This window comes from Lynx canadensis, chromosome C2 (assembly GCF_007474595.2).
Source record: "Lynx canadensis isolate LIC74 chromosome C2, mLynCan4.pri.v2, whole genome shotgun sequence".
Taxonomy (NCBI): Eukaryota; Metazoa; Chordata; class Mammalia; order Carnivora; family Felidae; genus Lynx; species Lynx canadensis.
Window position 1 is genome coordinate 89,780,339 of NC_044311.2, and position 22,525 is coordinate 89,802,863.

At 49.8% G+C, this 22,525-nt stretch overlaps 1 protein-coding gene across 1 annotated transcript in view; it reads left to right on the forward strand.

Annotated features, from left to right (window-relative positions):
* Positions 1–22,525, forward strand: part of MYLK (myosin light chain kinase) — a 179,846-nt gene that overhangs the window by 129,470 nt on the left and 27,851 nt on the right. The window contains 5 exon segments of the mRNA XM_030330671.2: positions 965–1,118; positions 7,006–7,308; positions 15,080–15,112; positions 15,209–15,302; positions 16,613–16,816. Of these exon segments, the coding sequence (XP_030186531.1) occupies positions 965–1,118; positions 7,006–7,308; positions 15,080–15,112; positions 15,209–15,302; positions 16,613–16,816 (788 nt within the window).

A 22,525-nucleotide genomic window follows, 5' to 3' on the forward strand; every position in this document is an offset into this window, starting at 1 on the left:
ATATGTGGCTGTTGAGCACTTGAAGTGTGACTAGTGCCACTGAGGAACTGAATTTTAAATCGTAATTAATTAAAAATTATGATAACAGCTTTCTTTATAACAATAGCCATAAAATTCATACACCATAAAATTCGCCCTTTTGAAGTGTCCAGTTCAGTGGTTTTCAGTATATTCACAAGTTGTGCAACCATAACAATGATCTAATTCTGGAACATTTCCATCACCCTCAAAAGAAACCCTGGACCCATTAGCAGCCATTCCTCCCTTTCCCCTAGGTCCTGGCAACCACTAACTTACTTTCTGTCTCTATGGATTTGCCTTTTCTGGGCATTTCATATCAGTGGGATCATACAGTATATATTCTTTCATATCTGGCTTTTTTTTTTTACTTAGCATAATGTTTTCTGGGCTTATTCACATTAAAGTATAAATCAGTACTTCATTCTTTTTATGGCTGAATAATATTCTATTGTCTGGATATGCCACATTGTGTTTATCTGTTCATCGTTTGATGGACATTTGGGCTGTTTCCACTTAATTAAAATTTAAGTATCCACATGTGGCTAGTGGCTACAGTATTAGACAGGACAGAAGAGGTCAGAACACCTTTGTAGGTGGTCTTTGTAGGTAACTTTGCTCAGATGTGTTCTCCTGCCATCCCTCCCAAAGCCATGGTGATACAGGACACTCCTTAACTCTGGTCTGGAGCAGGAAGCGCAGACATGGTTGGTCTGCCAGACCCTGCTCGGCACCCTCCCTGCTCACCCCAGATCTGAACCACCTCAGGGACACTTGGCTTTGGATGCAGGAGAGGAGGGGCCTTAAGGGGAAGCCGAGAGTTCAGATGAGACAGAGCCCCATACTGCTTGTCCAGTGACATTCTCTAGTGGTAGGGAGTGGAGGTCAGAGCCCTCTTCCTTTCTTGGCCCAAGTCTCTAGCGCCTGCCCCACTCTCTGCCCCCAGATCCAGGAGAGCGAGCACATCAAGGTGGAGAACAGCGAGAATGGCAGCAGGCTCACCATCCTGGCCGCACGCCAGGAACACTGTGGCTGCTACACTCTGCTGGTGGAGAACAAGCTGGGCAGCAGACAGGCCCAGGTCAACCTCACTGTTGTGGGTGAGTCTGGGGACAGGGTGGCCTGGAGGTCAGAGGACAGGAAGGGCAGAGGCCCCCAGCAGGATGGTGGGCCTCAAGGCCTCACCTCCCCAGGACCTGCTCCTTCAGCACCCTGCCCACAGCTTCCCATGCTCCCACGTTCCCTGTTCCTGCTCTCACACACTTGCTGTGCTTCATACTCCTGGGGAAGCCCAGACCCACACACACATGCTGCAGCATTTTCCTGTTGCCACGAATCTCCTCCTGGCTTCTCCCTCTCTAGCCTTTGCAAACCTTGAGCCACTCTGCTCCAGACCCACCTCTAGCACCCTTGCTCCCTCTCCTCCGGTCCACTGCCTTTATGCTCCCCAGCTACTCAGTCTCCTTGCAGATCCTCAGCCTCAATCACTGTTGCCTTCCACTGCGCTGCTCCTGCACCTGATTTGGGGGCACTTCGGGAAGATCACAACCCACAGACTCAGTGCTGGACTCGGCTGGGGTCCAGGTGGAGGCATCAGTAGGCTCAGTGTCCTCCCCCACTCTCTGTGATAGCTTGTCACTCTGTGGGGCCCCGCCTCCAGCTGCTCTGAGAAACAGGAGGCATCAGGCATGATCTTGTATCACTTCATGCCCCACGCCTACGGGTGTCTCCATATCTGTGCCCCCTTCTTTCTTGTCTTCACCTTCTCCTCTACTTCTGTAAATGTTGCCAGGGCTCTCTCATCCCAGCCAAACACTGCAATATCCTGGCTTGCTCTGGCCACCCTACCATCTCTCTCTTGCTCTCTTTACAGCCTCGCCCTCTGAAAGGGGCCAGTCTCTGCTCCGATTCTGCTTCTTCGCCTCCCTGCAGCCTCCCTTCACCCCCATTAATCTTCTGGGACCACCCTTCTGAGGTCACTGACTTCCCGATCCTAAATCCACTCATTTTTCTCGCCTTCTGCATCCCACTATGGAGTTGAGTCTGTCTCCAGACTGATTTTCAAGTTCACTTTTTCCTTTCCATCCCAATCACTGTTTTTCATGTCCTGGTGAACTTCCTGAAATATCAAAATACCTTCCTAACTGGTCTTACATTGTGAGTTGTGCTCAGCAACTTGACCCCTGACATGGCAGGTGCTCAGGACAATGAAGCAACAGCAGATGAAGGAGTGGGCAGGTGGGTAGCAGGCTGTGTCCCTGTGCATTTGTGGGCTTTCAGATACCATGCCTGTGAAGGACTTTGGCCTGACAGTTTCTGATCTGATCCTCTTTTTCTCTTTCTTTCTTTCTTTCTTTGTTTCTTTTTGCTTCTTTAGATCAGGATTTTTTTTTTTTTAATGTTCATTTATTGTTGAGAGAGAGCGTGAGTAGGGGAGGTTTCCGGGGGTTGGGCAGAGGATCCCTAGCATCCCTGATGCGGGGCTTGAACCCACAAACCGTGAGAGAGGTCACATACTCCACTGACAGAGCCACCCGGGCGCACCTAGATCAAGAGTTTTAAATCTGGGAAGGCCAAGCGTACTAAAGGGACAGGGAACAGGTTTCTCAGCCATAAATGACAGGACACACCTTTTTCTCACTCTTTCTCTTCGGTGACACCAGATATTTGTTTCAGGAATTTTCCCCCAGGAGTCAAGAACCTTTGGGGGTTTGGGGGACTGATGCTAGTGATCCAGTTTGCTTATCCTTTTAGACCTGTACCCGCAGTATTGATTTGGCCCCACGCCCCAGCTGTCAGCAAGCATTGGTTTCCAGTTTTCCTCTTATCTGGGGAACCTGGGGGTCAGCTCCTTTGAACTGCTTTTCTGTGACCAGTGCCCCTGCCCCCACTCTGGCTGGCTCTGCAGTGCCACACGCTCCCTTCCCCCCAGCACCACCACGCAGCTGCAGTTCTGGCCTTTTATGGTTTCGTTTCTCATTCTCCCGGGCCGGCCAGTGCTGACAGGGCCGTTGGCGTGGCTGCCCGCCAGCTGGCAGGAGCAGCAAGTTAAATGCCGTCCTGGGAGGGGAATGGAATGGAGGGGAACGGGCTTTCTGTCTGCCTCCCCCTCGCAGAGCTAAGAATAGAATTGCCCAATAAAAGGAGCACTCGCATTGATGGATCCAGCAAAGCAACATTCATTCAGAGCTCATGGATTTAGAATTAGTCAAAGTAAATCTGGATTAGGCCCAGATTTACCTGCGTGTCTCTAGGGACATCTGTGTATTATCTGATCAGGGCTTATTAAGTAGATGTCAAATATAAATGAGATGAAACAGGACTCATTCAGCCTACTCAGCGCAGTTTCAAGCACTTTGGAGGCATCCATTTGCGGGCCAGCTAAATCAGGCCTATTGAACACAACTGCTACTTGTTAGCAGTAAACTTCTGCAGGTCCCTTAAAATGCCATTTGCTTTTCATATAGTCTATGACTCCTTTTTTTTTTAATTTTTTTCAATGTTTATTTTTGAGAGAGTGGGCAGGGGGGGAAGAGGCAGAGAGAGAGGGAGACACAGAATCCGAAGCAGGCTTCAGGCTCTGAGCTGTCAGCACAGAGCTCAACGCTGGGCTCGAACTCACAAACTACGAGGTCATGACCTGAGCCCAAGTTGGATGCTTAACCGTCTGAGCCACCCAGGTGCCCCATGACTCCTACTTTTAAAATGATAATAAAAAGTAGCCTTACCCTCAGGTAGTTTCAATGAGTGATGTTTAACTAATGGAAAGGTTTATATTTTAAAAGGCAGCACCGGCGTGTGTGGAGCTAGGAGGGACTGTGCAGACATCTGCCCCTCCAGCTCTACCTCAGGGGGGTGAGAGAGGGGCCCCCGAGAGAGCCCCTAACCCAGATGCATTCCTTCCTGTAACTTGTCCAGCCTGAGAAAAACATCACTTCGCCTATCTTTAAAGGAGAAAAACAAAGTAGAGAGAGTCTCCAAATACCCGGTAATCCCCCAAAACTACCAGAGCTTGGAACTTGCAAGGTTTTTAAAGACAGGAGATTTCCCTTTGTAATGCTTGGCATGGGTTTAAGCAAGATGCTTCTTGATCATATGCTGCCTGATGGCCTGTAGAATAACAGGCCCCTGGAACAAGGGTCTGGAGATTTTTTTGGAGTCTCCTTTTGGCTCTGCCACCGGCTAGCTGGGTATTCTGGGTAAGCAAAGTACCTTGGCCTTCAAGGGCTGGATGATCCAGGTCGATGCCTCCGAGGGGTCACATCCCCTGCCCTTGTCTATAAGCTGCAGGCGGCTGCTGAGGTGCAGTGAAGGGAGGTCCAGGTGGGGTTGGGCCGCAGAGCACCTTCAGACACACAGGTGCACGGAGACTGCCAGGACAGCTGCTCCCTTGAGAAGTAGTGGAGAGGAGATCCTCTATTTTCCCAGGACTGAACAGAAAATCCTGAAGCTGGTGCCATCTGAGATTCTTCCCTTAGATTCAGCATTTCCCATTCTGTTAGTCAAGTCTCCAGGGAGCCATGGGAGAATTCCAAGGCGGCGTAGAGCTTAGGGTTCTAGACACTGAGCCCGCCTTGCCTTTACCAGGCCATGCCCAGGGTCCCCCTCCCAACCCGAGTGTGTCTGTGTGCTTAGTGTGGAAGGGAGGCTCACGGGCATTCTATTCTGAGGACGTCTCTCTTGTCCCAAGCGTTTTCCTCCCTGGCTAGTCCAGCCTCTGTGTGAGGCTGTCAGTTGGAAAGAACAGAGGGCATCAGGCACAGCCCATGGCCCTAAGGGCAGGCGTGAGGGTGGGCGCTTCCATTCTCCGACCACTTCAGACTCGTGAGTCTTTTCTGAACCCCTCAATTTGGAATCAGATTCCTTGAAAGCATTGAAGTTTCACTTGGAGTTAAAGCTCCCCCCACCAATTTCACATCATCTCTTGTGCTGCAGGAGGTGAATGTATATCATTTGTCCATTTTTCTCATCCTTTCAGCCAAGAAACATCTGGAACAGGGTAGGGTACAAATAGTACCTCTTCTGCAATACCCATTTCTCAACATTTTCTTTCCTTAACCAAAGCAGAAGGGAGAAAAATCAGTCAGTGGAGTGTCTGCATTTGTTGTATAAACCTACATGGCTCGAAACGTGTCCAATCAGATGTTTTCCAGGCAGGTTTCTTTGGGGGAAGCAGTGAGTCTGTCTTTCATCCCTCTTTGGGCTTTTTTACTTCCTTCACTGGGTCTTGAGAGGACTTGAACCACTTGCCTCTACAAGAGTTTAAAGTAATAAACATCTTAGCCAACACCAGAAATATTTCTAAAAAGGCCAATACATCTTTCAGAACAAATGGTTTTTCTAAGAGAACACTTTAAACAACCAGTGAAAGCGGCTCCATCACAGGAGGCCTCCAGAGGGACTGCCAACGGTGGAAAGTAGCCCTGTCACAATCCGAGTCCTTCCAGGCGAGGTCCAGGCTGGGGTTGCAAGGCAGTGAATGGCTTCCAGGCCATGGAAGCTGTGGGGCCTGGGGGGGGGGGGGGTGGTGAGAATGTACATGTATGTGTGTGGATGTGTATACACACACACATACACACGTCAACAGGTTTTTTTCTTCGCTATATGCGTAAAGTCATTTGCAGAAATTCTCTTTGGCCTTCCTGCCTTGCTGAAGGGAGGGAGAGTAGGAGTCAAGGACTTTACCTGGGTTTGCTTACTTGCTGTTTACAAAACCCCTAAAAGGTAGATACATATTAGCACCATCTTCCAAATAAAAAAGACCAACTAGGAGTTTGGAAACTTGGAAGTTAAGGAATTCGCTTGAGTTTACATAGCTTGTAAAATCACATAGCATGACAAGCATGGTTTTAATTGCTAGTTTGGGGAACTCTACACCTCAAACTGCCTTGAGGGAGGTGGGGGGTGGAGGTTACTGAATACTCCTATCTGTAGCTAAATCAACCACCTGTAAAAACTAAGTCTGAAAAATAGAATTTTGTTCAGATGAGCAACTGACAAGATCAGCAAAACTCGAGAACCCCATCAAAATATTGGCTACCGTGATTTGCCTTGAAGCTGGCAGCATTACTGGTCTGAATGGCTGAATGGGAAGGCAGCCAGCCGAAGGGGCCGCTGCTAGCTTGTGTCCTCTGCTCTTTTCCCAGCCCGCAGTCAGGGATGGTTGTGATTTGCTACTGCGGTTTGGTTTTGAAATTCTTTACCTCATTTCATACTGGCCCTATGAGGATACAAGAGGTAGGGTGCGAGTAACTTTTTATGGATTATAAAATTAGAAATAAACTCCTACAATAATGATAGTGATGGCTCTTCAAGCCAGCCACTTTTCCAGGAACTCCTCACAACAACCTTGTGATCCAAGTGCTATTATTATCTACGTTGCTTACAGATAAGGAAACTGAGGCACAGAGAACTGAACAAGTAGTGAATGTAGACAGGGCTGTGGTCAAACCCAGATCCGTCTGACTTCAGAGCTTACTGTGCTATACTGTCTGTCAGGGGGGCAGATGTTTCCCAAGTCCCAGAGAAAGTGGAGACTGACCCTAGTTATGTCGCAGGCCACTGGCCTAGGGCCTGATGGAGACACACACACACTCTGAATTCTCTCTCAAAACATATTTTTGATGGGAAGCAGTCCACGCCTTCTGGGCAGCTTCCTAGATCTGTTTACTCAAAGAAATATGTTTATGACTGAGGCAGAGTACAGGAAATCATGACTTGTAGACTGGAAAACTAGCCAAAAAAGGAGGGTTATTTTTCCAGCAAGTAGGTTTTCATGTGGCTTTTCGTGTAGGTGTGTTTTTACATAGGTGTGATTGTGTAGATGAGGTCAGGAAAGCCAGGACCAGGGCTGGAAGCTGGGGATCTATAGGCTTCTCCCCCAAGACAAAGCTAATTCAGGAATGTTCTTTCTGTGCAATTCTTCCCCCCCCCCCCCCGCCCCGTAATCCTGAAGGCTTGTGTGATGTTGTGCTTCTCTGTCCCCAGACAAGCCAGACCCCCCGGCCGGTACACCGTGCGCCTCTGACATCCGGAGCTCCTCGTTGACCCTATCCTGGTATGGCTCCTCATATGATGGGGGCAGTGCCGTGCAGTCCTACAGCGTCGAAATCTGGGACTCAGTGGACAAAACGTGGAAGGAACTAGCCACATGCCGCAGCACATCTTTTAACGTCCAGGACCTGCTGCCAGACCGAGAGTATAAGTTCCGTGTGCGTGCAATCAACGTGTACGGAACCAGTGAGCCAAGCCAGGAGTCTGAACTCACAGCAGTGGGAGAGAAACCAGAGGGTAGGCTATCTTCCGCTTTATCACTGGCTTGAAGTAAGTTTGTGTGACTTACCTTGTGCCCGTAGAAACCTGTACTGAGAGGGGTACTGAGAACTGAAAGACATCAATGATGGCTGGCAGAGTCTTTGGGGATCTTGATTTCCAGGGCTGTGATGCTGATCCATCCTTTAGAAGTACCTTTGACCTTCAAAACTCACTGAACCAGCAGTTTTGGTACACTGCCACCAGGGGGTAACAGTGTGTTAATCAGGAGCAAAGACCTGGAAGGCGGGAGTTCAGATGGGCCTGAAGTTTCAGCTTCCCCCTGCACCCGCCTCCCTCCTTCTCTTGCACTGTCTACTCAGTGCCAGGTTCTAGGGACACAAAGACAAATTAGACAAGGGGCTTAAAATCTTAACTAGGAGCACAGCTGTGTAGACAGTAGCTATAATGAGAGGGGATACATGAGATTATAGTGATGTAAACAAAGGAGACACAGCAGAAAGCATGATTGAGTTTGCCATGCAGGTTGAATAAGGCTTCCTAGAAGAGTTGACACATATGCTGAGTCTTGGAAAAAGGAACGGGCTTCCAAAAGGCGGGAAATAGGGAGAGGCATTCCTCCCAGAGAAAGCAGCGTGTCCAAAGGTGCAAAGTGATGGAAATGCATGGCATTTTGAGGAGCTTGTGTGTGGCCAGGGCATATGCTGTGCAAGGCAGAACAGAAGAAGGCAACCCTGAAGGGGCAGTTCAGGTGAAATTGAGAAGTTGATCAAAGATTCCAGGCAGGGGATTGATATGATCACATCTAGTTTTATTTATTTATTTATTTTTTTAAGTTTATCTTGAGAGAGAGAGAGCGCGCATGCGCAGGGGAGGGGCAGAGAGAGAGGAGAGAGAGAATCCCAAGCAGACTGCATGCTATCAGTGCAGAGCCCAACGTGGGGCTCAACCTCACAAACTACAAGATCGTGACCTGAGCCAAAGTCAAAGGTCAGACACTTAACCAACTGAGCCACCCAGGCGCCCCACATCTGTTTTTTTAGAAAGAGAATTGGAGAAAGAGTAGAGTTTTGCTACTCAAAGTGTGGTCTAGACCAGAGTCTTGGGATCCTGGGATTTGCTGGAAATGCAGACCCTTCGCCCCTCCATTCCTCTGGTCCCTTCTGAACCTTCATTTCAACATGATCCACCCCCATGGATTCAGATGTGTGTGACAGTTTGGGAAGTACCCAAGTGGAAGTGGGGGGGTGACATTGGAGTCAGCGAGCTACCAGTTGGGCTTCTGTGGTGCATTCCAGGTGAGGGATAGGTAAGGGCATGAACTAAACCCTCAACAGGTAGAACTGACTATTCTCAATGACTTTTTGGGTAGAATTGAAGGAAAAATGAGAAGAGTTCAGGGTGACTTCCAGTTCCTAGCTTGGGTAACCGAATACAAATTTAAGAGGCATTTATTATCATAGTTCTTGGTGGCTAACATATATCAAGCACTTGCTATATGCTAACAGTGTGTTGAGCACTTTACATGCATCATTTTATGCATCTAACTCACTGAAGTAGATAGTTACTACCCCCGTTTTACAGATAGGAGAAATGAGGTTTACAGGGATGAAGCAACTTGCCCAAGATCCCAAAGCATGTAATGTAAATGGTAAGCTGTCTGACCTGAAGCCTGTAGTCCTTTGGTTAAACTGAAGGAAGAGGTCAGGTTGCCTCCCAGGGACTTGGACATTAGGCAGCCGGATGTCCTGGAGAAGATGCAAGTTCTGGTCCCAGTCCCGTGCAGATGAGGTGTCTAAGGGATATCCAGGCGTCTTCAGACTGCTGACTGGCTGAATCTAGAGCTCAGGAGAAGGGTTTATGCCAGAACTACAGATTTGGGGGTTTCGCTATATATATTTAATTGATTATTGAAGCCATGGGCTCAATGAAGTCACTGAGAGTGGTAGAGAAAGTCAATGCGGATACCGAGATGAAGAATCCTGCAAGGCCAGAAGGAAGGATGAGGCAGAGAGAAACAGAAGCTGGAGCCGCGTTGAAGAAACACAGATTGCAGAGAGGGCTCCGTGAACAGCAGCAGTGCTAAATACAGAAAGAGATGAGGACTCAGGGATTTATCCCTTTGATATTCAGCGATCTTTGAGAGGAAAGTCCAAAGCGTTTCCACAGGGTGGAAAATGGTTGCCCTGGGGTTAAGGAATAAGTGGGAGAAGAGAGGCCAGGAGTGTGGAATATTATTTCAGGAAGTTCAATGTGAAAAGAAGAAGAGTGCCGTGAGTGTAAGGTGGAGAAGAGGTGGGGGGGGGGCAGGGAAGAGGGTGGAGGGACACCAAGGGAAAGGGCACTGGGAGAGGGAGAGCTTAAGGGTGTGAGGCTTAGAGAAGAGGGGAAAGTGAAGGACAGGGAGCTGGACAGGGCCAGTCTGAAGTCCCCACGCGACCAGAGGCATCACGAATATGGAACTGCCATTATAGTTTGATGCCCCTCTTTAGTGAAAATATTAGATATAAAATAGACATGAACTCTTTACTTTTATATTATTATTTTTTAAATGTTTTATTTATTTTTTGAGAGAGAGAGAGAGAGAGAGAGAGAGAGAACGAGCGGGGAAGGGGCAGAGAGAGAGGGAGACACAGAATCCATGAAACAGCCTCCAGGCTCTGAGCTGTCAGCACAGAGGCCAACGTGGGGCTCGAACCCATGAACCACGAGATCATGACCTGAGCTGAAGTTGGACACTCAACCGACTGAGCCACCCAGGTGCCCCATTTTACTTTCATATTAAAAGAGGGCTCCAGAAAGAAATTTGGAGGATGCCAGTGGAAAACACTCCAAATTTACAAGATTGCCAGTGCAGCCCTATCTTGGGGGCCTTTACCCCTGAGCTCTGGGACATGGAGCCACAGGGCATGGATCCGGGCCCCCCAGGATGGCCCTGCTGAGCACTCCAGGCAGCTGTCCTGGGGCTCCTGCCCACTAGCTGCTCAAAATGTCTGCTGAGGGAAGCAGGTAACAAAACTGCCATCTGCGCCCTTTGATCTTCTTTGTGGGGAGCAGGCAGGTTAGCGTAGGGGTGCCAGGACAGGCATTCAGTTTTATGTTTGTAGCATATTGCTTTGTTCAAGAACACTCCCTACCTCTTGAAAAGTGACAAGGGAAGAGACAGCATTGCAGTGAGATGTTCCCTAGATCGAAGGAAAGTGTCCAGGGCCCCTATGGCAGACACCAGGAGAAATGGTAGAATCCCTGATGAAGCCCATGCAGAGGACAGAGGCCCTCAGAGCTGCAAGGTGTGGCTCCCAGGAGGCCAGGACAGCAGCTCCCAGGCCTGTAGGGAGAGTGTGTGGGGACAAGGGCGAGGACCACCAGGCTCTGGGCAGGTGGCCTTTCCCTTCTTCCCCTACAGCCAGCCAAATCCCACTGTGGTCCTCAATTCTCCCCCTAGGGCCCCTCCTGGCTGAGAGCAGACAAAAGGAAATGCAAAAATAGCCTGCAAGCCAGAGGAGGGGTCCAGGCCACCCAGGGCTTCCAGACTGGATGCTGCTCCCACCGCTCAGGGCCAGCTGGATGGCTGGGGTGGGGGGGGGGGAGGGATGGGGGGGCGGAGGACAGAACAGTTGCCAAGCATTAGGCCTGAGGGGCAGAGGGTGGAGGGGGTGGGAGGGTGGGGTGTAGGGATGTTCCGAGTGAAGACCTCTGTGCACTGGTCAGATGCTTTTAGTTATAACCTGGGTAGGTCATCTCTGTCCACCTTAAAAGGGAAATGAGTCTCAGAGAAGTGTGGTGTGTGTGCACACATGTGTGTGCGTGTAGAGGAGGGATGGGAAAGGTGGTCATGGCAGCTCCTCTCTAGGGAGCCTGTGGGGTACGGTGGTCATCATAACGGCAGGGCTACTGAACCCTCCCTTCACTAAGTGCAGCTTATGTGGGCTCTCGCCTTCCCCACTGCCACCAGTACTCCTCCTGCCTCTGCCTTAGCAGCCTGGGTTTTCTGCTTCATCCTGACCTCTCCATTCTGTCCCTGCTAAGCGCCTGACCCTCACGCTACATTCACTCACACAGTGCTCTGCACTCCTCTGCACTCCTCCTGTGTTCTGGCACTATTCCAGGTGGTACAGGACAAAGCACAGGTGTCCCCACCCAGCTTCAGTGGCCTTCTTAATCAGAGCCGCCCCTCAGACTAGAATCCCCAACCCAGCCAGCTCCCCTCCCTGTCTCCCCAAACCTGGGTAAGCAGAAGCACTGCCCCCAAGACAGCATTCTCTCCCATCCCAGCCAGGCCTTCATCTCTGCCCCACCCTATCTATCCATACTGTAAGTCTTAAATCCACTCTGTCCTTGCTCCTGATCCTAATTTGTTCTAGAATATATAGTTGTTAGCAAAACAGCTGTGAGAAAGGCTTCTTGCAGAGTTGGGGCTTCCTTGCAAGCCTGAGGGCAATTAGAGATGTAGAGCCCCTGAGGGCCAGAGATGAGCCAAATAGCGCTGCTCACCCGGTCGGGGGCTATAGACGCCTCTCTGGGGCTGGGGTGCCCTCTAGTGCGCACCAGGTGTGTGACGGCCCTCAGCCATGGACAGCTCAGTCCAAGGGACTCCCTAGAGGCCTGCCACGTGAGGGTCCCCAGTGCTCATCTGGTCTTGTCTCAGACACTACTCCAGGGAAATGAGACTCATCTATTTGCAGAAATATCTCAGAACCATCTTCCAAATAGTTCTTGTGCTTAGCTCTTGGATCTCATAGCTCTTTCTGAATAGTTTCTAAATGTCTTGTTGAAGTTCCTCCAGCCGCAGCTCCTTCTGTGGTGGAGAGATGGAAACCGAGTGGCTCACCTCTGCTGTTACTACAGACCTTTGTAACTGAACTTGGCTGATTGAACCGTGGCCTTTCCCCACCTCCTATCCTGCCCCTCTCCTTGTGGCCGCTTCCCCCTCCAAGCAGAATGGAGGCAGAGTGAGAAGGAAAAGGAAGAAGGGAAATATTTCAGCCAGGAGTCTTGGCCTGTTTCAAACAGAGGAAGATTTGTGTGGTAGCAGTGAGCCAGGAAATAAGGTCGTGAATTCCCTGAGAATGGCCTAGGTCCCCACAACCATAGCATCAGGAGAACATTCTGCATCTTAATTGCCAAGGGAAAATAAGGCAGAGGTGAAGGGCAGGTGTGGTGTTTGTGGTGCGAGCAAGAAGGCCAGCTGTGTAATCTCTAACTGGTGTCTGAGACACTGGGAGAGGCCAGTTCTAGAACTGCATGCCCTCTCCAGGGCCATCTGGAAGATGCCCCTGGTGCCAGGCCATTGGAAAGCCCCTTATGGGCTCACAGCACGGCTGATGCTCCTTCACTAGGGACGTACAGACAGCTCCTCCTAAAGATGCCAGGCCAGGGAAGTCTGCCTTCTCCTTCCTCTCTCGTCCTGCTGTCCATTGCACACCCCGGTGAGTGGCATGGGAACGGGTGAAGCGCTCTCTCAGACAGGAGTACCATGGACCAGTACGCTGGGCCTCCCTGACAGTAAATGTTGTTATCATTGTTAGTATTTTATCTCCAAGGCCCAGCCAGTGACACCATCCTTCGTCATTGACTTGAACCCCTTGCTTCCCTTACAGCCCTGTCTGAAGTGCCGTTGTTGAACTGACCTAAACGTCTGTTAAGCCTATTTATTATCCTTATGGTACATCTCGAGATGTGAGTTCCATATGCCTACCGCCTTCCTCCTATGTGAGGCATAACACTAAATTGTTCTCTCCAGTTATAGTACTTATTAGTTGGTAAAAGTCTATAACCTTAATCTTACCCTTGGCCATTGTGATTTTTTTTAAAATCATAGCTGCTACAGACATTTTTCCCTAACCAGAGAGGCCTAACCATTTCTGACCATCTTCACACGGCAGCTCTTTCAGTGGCTTTCCATACCTCTCCAGCCCCAGGGCGACTTCCTAAGTGCCGAAAGCCCTGGTTCCAGGAGCAGATGGCCCCAGGCTCTGCTGAGAGCAGAGGAATAATACCTGCTTGTGGCCAGTGCATTCCCCGCACCCCGATCCAGACCCCCGACCCGTGACAGCATTCTGTTGGCCAGAGCAGTAAGTTGAGGGACGGGGCTCCCACACTTGGGTTCTCACCAGATGCCCTGGGGCTTGTCCGCCCCAGAAGGCTGAATGATTCCATTCTCTCTGAAATGTGACTCCATCATGCCTTCCAGGTGTTGTTCCCAGATGTGTTCTGATCATCTGTGAACTGACATGGTCATTCTCCACTCTCAAATATGCGAGTTAGAAGACTTGGCCAGTTAGACTCCTGTCCTGGCGCTATCTGTGAAACCCCACCATGGATCTGAGGGTTCCCATCTATCTTATTACTAAATGTTTCCGGGGCATTTTCCTTCCTGCGACAGACTATTCTTCTCCGTCTCACTTCTGTTTAGTTGTTTAAAGCTAAGCTTCATCAACAGCATTGTAAGGACCCTAAACACATCACAGCTCCTGGGGGATTCACCCACATGCTGTCCCCTGTCACACACTCTGTCCCCCCAAGTCTTACTCTCTCTCTCTCTCTCTCTCTCTCTCACACACACACACACACACACACACACACTTGCACTGGTAAAATCTCTGTCCTCCTTCTCCAACTTTTCTTAGGTCTTTGTTCTGTCTCAGGAAACCAACATTGGCTCCCTCTGCCAGTGGACCACAGCCCACATCATGACTGAGGAGCATAAAGCATGTCACAGAACATGGCATCCAGAGCTAGCCAAGGACCCTAGAAATCACCTATAAGTACAACTCCCTTCTTTTACAGATGAGGATACTGGGGCCCAGAAAGGGAAAGGTACTTGGCCAAAGTCAAGAAGCCATAGTGGCCTGATAGGGACAAACCTATGCCAAAGGAAAGCCTGCAGCTCTGAAGTGGATGTGTTTGGTGGTCACCTGCCTGTCCCCTCACGCCCCCTCCCCACCCTGCCATTCTTGTCTGATACATCCATATGAGCAGCCAGTATGTGCTGCTTATGTCCCTTCTCGCCCTCTTAACACCTGCTGGTTTCACTGTGTGACCTCACCCACCTCCCTGTTGTGTTCCAGCATTTCCTTTAAGACCCAACTCGAGGGCTCCTTCTTCCCAGAATAATTGCTCTGACTTTATAATTGCCTCATTTCATGTCAACTTCCTACATATGTATATGTATATTTGTACTTTGATATCATGTGCTTGATTATAGAACACTTGTAATGGATATTTCTAGGATATGTGGTTTCGCCTCCCCACTAAATTGTGAGCCCCAAGAAAGGAGAGATCATGCCTTCTGTGTATTTTGGTTGTATGCCCACAATACCTGGCAAGATACCTGGTCCAGGGCTGGAATCCCATGTACCATTAACCATCAAATGGATAAATAGATTTGACACTAGGAGCAATTTATGTTGCTGACTTTCAAGCGAGAGCAGAAAGGGGCTGTCACAGTCATGTGTGGGTTCTGAAAGTTGGAGCCTGGAAGGTCTGTGAAGAAGGCTGTGTCCAGGGGACCACGAGGTCACAGAGGAAGGGATGGAAGCAAGAGCCGGGGGGGAAGCTGCTCGGTGGGGTGAGGAGGCCAGGGCCTGCTGGTGTGTCCATGTGTCCGTGGCCTGGCTGCAGAGCAGACTGACCCACCGCCTAGCCGTGCCCACAGCTCTGGGCTTGGTGGTCTTGGGCCTGGGAAGGCTGAGGCGTGATGAAGGCCCCAGCATGTTTCACTCTCAATGCGTCTTCAGTACTAATCACTGTGTCCTCTGTATCTCTCCCCATCTCCTTCCACCCCCAGAGCCAAAGGACGAAGTGGAGGTGTCAGATGATGGTGAGTGCTGGCCACCTGTCCTCAGGTAGACTCGAGGCGGGGAGGGGGGCGAGCGAGGAATCGGATGGCTCACACTCACCCCGCCCCACCCTGCAGATGAGAAGGAACCTGAGGTCGACTACCGGACGGTGATTGTCAATACTGAACACAAAGTGTCTGACTTCTACGACATCGAAGAGAGACTAGGCTCGTAAGTGGTGCAGGAAGTGCCTTTGGGGCCCCCAGAGTGGGGGTGGCGCAGATCCCATCATTAAATTCCGTGCCTTGTCTTCCCATCTTTTCCTGGGTTCTGCCAGCTTCCCACGCTGAGGCCCCCTGCAGAAGCAGGAGGTGCTGACCTGGGTCAGCACCCCAAGAGGGCAACCTCAGCCAGGGCGCTCTTAGGAGCTTCTTGTGCAACCGACTCAACTCCATGAGAGGCTTGAGCAAGCCCTGCCTTTCCTGTGCGTTACTCCAACCAGGCTGATAAGGTGACTGGGTCTGGGTCAGACTGTCCGAGGCTACCTTCCATGTCATCTGCAGGAGTCAGTCAAGCCTGACCAGTCTCACTGTTCAGCAACCGTAGCTTTAATGCATCCGTAAAATGCACACCGCTGAAAGGCACAGCTGCTCACTCTATGAATCTGGCCCACACTATTAGCTCTGGCTCTCCCCTGGAGTGTGGAGACCCCAACCCTGAGCCCTCATCACAGCCACACCGTCCCCTCCAGCAGCAGCACCCAGGGCCGACTGTCTCCTGCTAACTATCCCTATAGGAGCAGGATGGAAGAAAAGGGGACAGGGCTCAGGTTTGATTTCTAGCAAGTTCCTGGGGAAGAAAGGAGTGACACCAGCCTCAACAGTTCTGCACAAGGAGCCTGCTCTGTCGGGAGGAGCTGTGTCAGAGGAATACCTCACTCTCCTCCCCTGCAGTGGACGGCAGGGGCCTTCCTGGGCCGTGTCCAGGGGACCAGTGCTGAGCAGTGGAGCAGAAGGAAAGCAGCCACTCGGAAGTTCTCTGTAGTTGGGGAGGACTGTCTCCACCCAACTTCATGGGTCTGTCTTCGGGGAAGGGGAGAGAAGCCCACCAGCCAGGGTGGAAGCCTCAGCCCAAGGAAGTGATGGCCCCGAAAGAACAGCAAACCTGGGCAGTGTTTGGGCAGGGATGCGGGGCCAGGCACAGGCTGGGGTGACAGGTGAGGGAGAGGAGGTTTTTCTGTGTTAGAGGAACCCTTCATGATCCAGAGCAGGGACCGGCAGACTTTTCTATAAAGGGCCAGAAAATGGGTAGCTTAGGTTTTGTGGGCCATATGCTCTCTGTCGCAGCTACCACTCTGCCACTGAAGCACAAAAGTGGCCGTAGACAGTGTGCGCACCAATGGGTGTGGCTGCATCCCAATAAAATTTTATTTCTAAAAAGAGGTGGGCTAGATTTGTCCCACAGGCCACCATTTGTCAGCCCCAATTTAGTGGAAAGCTTGGCTAAATTTGCCTTTCCTCTCCTCCTCCTTTCATTTCCAGTGGGAAATTTGGACAGGTCTTTCGACTTGTAGAAAAGAAAACTGGAAAAATCTGGGCAGGGAAATTCTTCAAGGCATATTCAGCAAAAGAGAAAGAGAATATCCGGCAGGAGATCAGCATTATGAACTGCCTCCACCACCCCAAGCTGGTCCAGTGTGTGGATGCCTTTGAAGAAAAGGCCAACATCGTCATGGTCCTGGAAATGTGAGTGGTTTGCTGGGGGCCCCTTGTGTGTGCCCACACCCAAACCCCTCTGCCTGGAAATGGAGAGCCCTGCAGGCGGGCCTATGACATGAAGGACACTCCCCAGCCCACGTGGCCGGGTGTCGCCCACTCAGAACAGCAGATCTGTGCTCACCTGTGGCCCTAACCCATGACCAGCAGCCCACAGCAACCCTGTTCACTGCCATAACAAATTGGCGGATCTCTGAGGACCCCTGCCCCCTTTTCACCCTCACCTCTCTGTGAAAGGGCCAAGGTTACCTGTAGGCTCCTTTCGTTCAGGGACATTCTCACCTAGAGGTAGCTTTGGAGTGGAAGGGGAGGGACACAGCAACTTCCTGAATGGCCTTCAAAAGAAGAGGGGCCCAGGGCTGGGGGCTCAGGATGCGGGAGCGTAACCCTTGCTCCTGTCCTCCTCCTGTGCCCTGCATGCCCCATACATGCCTGCTTGTGTTCTCCACTGCTCCCTCAGCAGAGAGTAGTGCTTCCTGGGCTGAGTTGTACATGGGCGGAGGCATGTATCACATGACCTCCCACCAAGGCTTCCTGGGATCCATGGTTCCTCTAGTCCCCATCCTCCACTTGTCTCACCTCTGAGCCACTGACCATGCGTGTGCACACACCCACACACAGGTGCACATGCACACACACACACACACACACACACACACACACACACAAATGCATATATTGTTCTCAGTAAGCCAGGTGTCCTCTGCAGAGGTGTCTGTGTTTTTCAGTTTCCTTTCCTTTTTCTTTTTAAGTTTATTTATTTATTTTAGAGAGTAAGAATGAGCAGGTGAGGGGCAGAGAGAGAGGGAGAGAGAGAGAATCCCAAGCAGGCTCCTCACTGCCAGCACGGAGCCCTATAAGGGGCTTGAACTCACAAACTGTGAGATCATGACCTAAGCTGAAGTCAAGAGTCAGATGCTTAACCGACTGAGCCACCCAGGCGCCCCTCCTTTCCTTTATTTTTTAATCAGAATTTGTTAATGTTATACAATCACATTTAAAAAAATGTGAGAAAATACACAATGGAGAGTTCGTTCCAACCCCTGTCCCGCATAGCCCCCACCACTGCCACCAGTAACCATTTTTATTTATTTTATTGTTTGTATCCTTCCAAAGTTTCTTTATGAAAATATAACCATATATTTTTTTTTAATTTTTTTAACGTTTATTTTTGAGACAGAGAGAGACAGAGCATGAACAGGGGAGGGTCAGAGAGAGGGAGACACAGAATCTGAAACAGGCTCCAGGCTCTGAGCTGTCAGCACAGAGCCCGATGCGGGGCTTGAACTCACTGACCGCGAGATCATGACCTGAGCCGAAGTCAGCCGCTTAACCGACTGAGCCACCCAGGCGCCCCTATAACCATATATTTTTTAAAAATATTTCCCACATTTTCACACAAAGCTAACTCATATCCACTATCCTGTGTCTTGCTTCTTTTCATTCAACAATTCACCTTGGTATGAACTGCTGTGAACATACCAGTAGCTGGCCCTCCTCGTTCACCCTGCCCGTGGAATTTCCTTCCATGCATAAACCACAGTTTACTCAAGCAGTCTTCTTTTGAAAGGCGGTTTCACAGTTTCCAGGCCTTTGCTTTTACAAATAAGCAGCGTTTGTAACCTTGTACTTGCATCTTCTCACTCCTATGTACGTCTGTAGGGTGAATTCCTGGAAGTGTGTGTGTGCTAGATCAAAGGGCATGTGCATCTGAAATCTTTAGAGCTATTGTGAAATAGCCTTCAGCATCCTTGAATTGCTCATCTTGAGCGTCAGGACTCTCTGTCCTTTGGAGGGGACTCTACCAACACCTTCCTTCCCAGGAAGGGTGAGGCCAGTGAGGCCTCCCCAGGCTTGAGGTGTGACCTTCTCTCCTCTCTCTGTGATGGCTTCGGTGGGTTAAAAGCACAGAGTCCAAAGTGAGTCCAATAAATCTCCCGTCAATCCAGCTCTGCCTCTTACCTGTTGTGTGGCCTTGAATAAGTAACTCAGCTTTGCCTATCCTTAGTGTTATTATCTGTACACAGAGGATATAAGCTGCTTTATGAATGATGTGGGGATTAAATGGAATAATATATGTCAGGCATTGTGCTGTATAATTGGGACTTAATAGTATGATACATTGACTTTTCCTGTGTCATGGTCTTTTTTATTTTTTCACTTAAAATTATTTTGTGAGCATTTAACATACAACTAGGTGTTGTGGAACAAACCCTACAATTCAGGAGAGCTGGAGTCTGGTCCTGTTACTGCCAAGCTGTGATTTTCTAATTATTAAGTCCTTCCAGCATCTAAACTTCAGCAATTCTGTGGAACTGTAAACGATCCAAAGAAAAGCTGCATTTGTGTCTTAGAATTTGTATCTTACAATCGGTTTTCAGCCCCCGTCTAAGCTTACCTCCCCACTTCCAGGCAAGAGTAGCCCGTGTCTGTGGCCTCACCGATCACAGCCTTACAATAGCCCTTTGAGCTGCAACGTTTCACATTTATTCTAGAACAAGTTGCTGGGTCCAGGCAGTGTGGGCATGCGTGGACATGCGGAGAAATGTCTTATGTTTAGATGTTAAGCCTTGGGCAAGTTTGTGCGAGGGTGCGGGAGTGGGGTAGGAGGCAGCCAAGCCTGGGAGAGGCCGGGCAGCAGCACCAGTGGGCAGAATACCATACTTAGCGTGGAAATGCGAGTTGGCAAGCTGGATGGAAAATGTTGAGAGAAAACGTAAGAAGGCCTCGGCTGGCCTGGCTTTCATCCCTCTTCCCCACGTCTCTCCCAGGGGCAGGAGCAATCTGACACGCACAGATGCCAGCTGATTCTTCTGCACTTGGGGTAAAGAGCTTGCCCCTTGATAGGAGCTCAACCAAAGAAGTGGGAGCACATTCACACTCGGTCTGTACTTCTCTTCCAGCTTAAACAGACTCAGCCATGAGAGGGCAAAGGCTAGCTTGCAGAGGGTACCATTTGCTATTCTCCTTGTTTGATGGAGAAACTGAGATGAAGAGAAAGATAATGCCTGGTGATGTAGAAAAGTGAAAATATATTCCAGGGGCCTCTCTGTCGGTTCAGCTGCCTCAGACACAGTGAGAAATCAGAAGTAATGTGTGCCTTTAGCCTTTCTGACCTCTGATTGCGGGACAAGCCCCCACGTTTATAGCAGTGTTGCCCAGACATGGAGGTTCCCTCAGGCTCCTGGCCTGCAATCTGGGCTTGTCCTTTGGGTGTGCTCGGGACATTCCAAGGAGCGGTGGGACCCTCAGCACTGAAGCAGAAGTGCGATTTAGACCAAGTCATCCACCGCCCACCTCACTTTTGTGCTACCATTGGCAAAATTTAGCAAAGAATATTCAGCAAGGAGTAGAGGGTCTGGGTATGGAGTCTGGAGTCCCCTGAAACACCATACCTTCTGGCTGCCAATGAGGGCTGGCCAGGGTCTACAGTTTGGGGAATGAATTTGATCCCTTGGGATTAGGTAGCCTTGGTAGTAGGTATTCACTCACTGGCTCACTGGCTCACTGTCCGTTTACTAAGCGCACATTCCCTCTGGCCCAGCCTTGGCCCTTGGCATCATCTCTGTGGGTGGCAGCTTCTTTCCACCCTAACCTTGAGTATTTTGAAGAGAAACCTACACAGAACCATTAATCCTATTTATGTAACCCCTTCCATCCTAGGAAATGGACCACGGAACAGTTTTCAAAATACATTAAGTATATTTGAATAGGTTTGGACCTATTTGAACTTCCATTGAATAGGTTACCTCTAGAAATGCAGTAGTAATTACCTCTGTGGCTCAGATTTCCACTACACATTGCCTCAGACATTCCCAAAGGCACTGAAAATAATGGTTGCTTGCTTTTCCAGAATATTTTAAATTTAAAAGCACACATTTTGGGGCACCTTGTCAGTGCCAGATATGCCAGGTGTAAATAAAGGTCTAGAGATGAGCCAGACCTTTTCCACACATACTTGCAAACAAGCATAAGCTAAGGCAGACTTGATACAAAAAGCTCAGAGACAAGACTGTGGAAAACCCAGGGAGGGAAAGATCATTTCAAATGGGGAAATCGGGAGTGCTTTCTCAAAGGAATTTCTTGGTGAATTGAATTTCAGCTGCCATCCCAAGGGCAGCTATTGGGTAAGCTGGAAGCCAGTATTTCCCAAGCTTGTGTCATCATAAGAATTATCTGGCTAACATCTGGATCCTCCCAAGATTTTCTAAATCAGAATCTACAGGGGAAGAGCTTAGGAGTCTGTATTTTCAATAAGGGTCCCAACTGGTTTGGGGGGGGGGGGGGGAGGTAATTAACATTATTGAGCACTTACTATGTGCCAGGCACTCTGCTAAGCACTTTACCTGTATTAATCCACTCAGTCTTCACAGCAACCCTGTGAGGTGGTGCTATTTTTATGTACATCTTCCAGATGAGGACATTGAGGAACAGAGACAGTAAGGCTCCCAAGAGACCTGGGAATGTAGATTAGAATTTGACTTGGAGCCTTGGTAAGAGGCAATAGAAATGGAAGGCTTTGGTACAAAGGCGCCACCTGCTGGCCACCCAGGGACCTCCTGCTCTGTTGGTTCTAGAGTGTCAGTTCTAGCGTCCCCAGTGGCCACTGGCTCAGCCCTCCCAGGAAGTGTTGGTGATGCAGGCGGTGGTGTGCTGGGCCCCACGCTGCATCCCTGTCTGTCCCTCCAGCAGGGGTCAGTGACAAGATCCACCTGACTCACTACAGGTTGTCAAATGGTAATTAATATGTGCTGAGCTCCTACTGTGTGTCAGGAATGATGCTTTGCAGAAGTTCCTTCATTCCTAACAATTTTATGAGGTAGGGACAGGTAAGGAAACCAGGACTCAGAAAGGTTAAGTAATGTGCCCAAAGTCACACAGCTTATAAAAGGCAGGGACAGGATCCACACTCAGCTCTTTCCCTTCTTCATGATGGCTCCCCTTAAAGAGGAAATGTCCCTTCCCCCTCCCCTGCAAAAAAGAAGAGGGAAGTCCCTTGGAAGAGGACAGGCCCAGAAGGAAGCCTACTCAGCTGTGTTCAGCTGGTGGACCTATAGGCCATTGCAGAACAGCTTACTGATGTCTGGATGCTATAAAAGTCACTGGGGAGATGCTTTAAACTTTCTGAGCAGCAAGGAAGGAAGGTGGGTCAGAGGGCTGGGACAGGGGAACAGAAAGGACCCATGCAACTCAGGAGGCAAGGCCATGCCTTTGCCCTGAAGGGCGATGTGCTGGCTGGCTATAGCCTCTGGGCCAGTCCTTAGCAGAAGATGCCCACTGTGAGCTCCAGAAACACCACAGTCAGGATCCAAAGTCTATCCAGGCAGGAGGGTATACTATACTTCCAGCCTGGGCAAGGGAACAGGTGTAACAGTTTTACCTGGAGGAAGTAACTGGAACTATAGGCCTGGCCAGAGGAGGCCAACTGATCACAACTGTGAGTGTAATGGGTAACAGCCAGTGAATTTTAGAAAATGTGCCAAGTCTCCTTATTATTGCAGATACTTTTCTGATCCTGGCTATGCAAAACAGATGCTTATGGGTGCCGTGAGTATTTCAAGCTTCAGCTCTTGTAAGAGCGATTCCTTACACACCTGTCGTCATTACACACCCTGGCTGGTGGTTACCCTTTGTGTCGAGGAGATGATGTCTAGATCTCTCAGTTCATGACCACCTCTG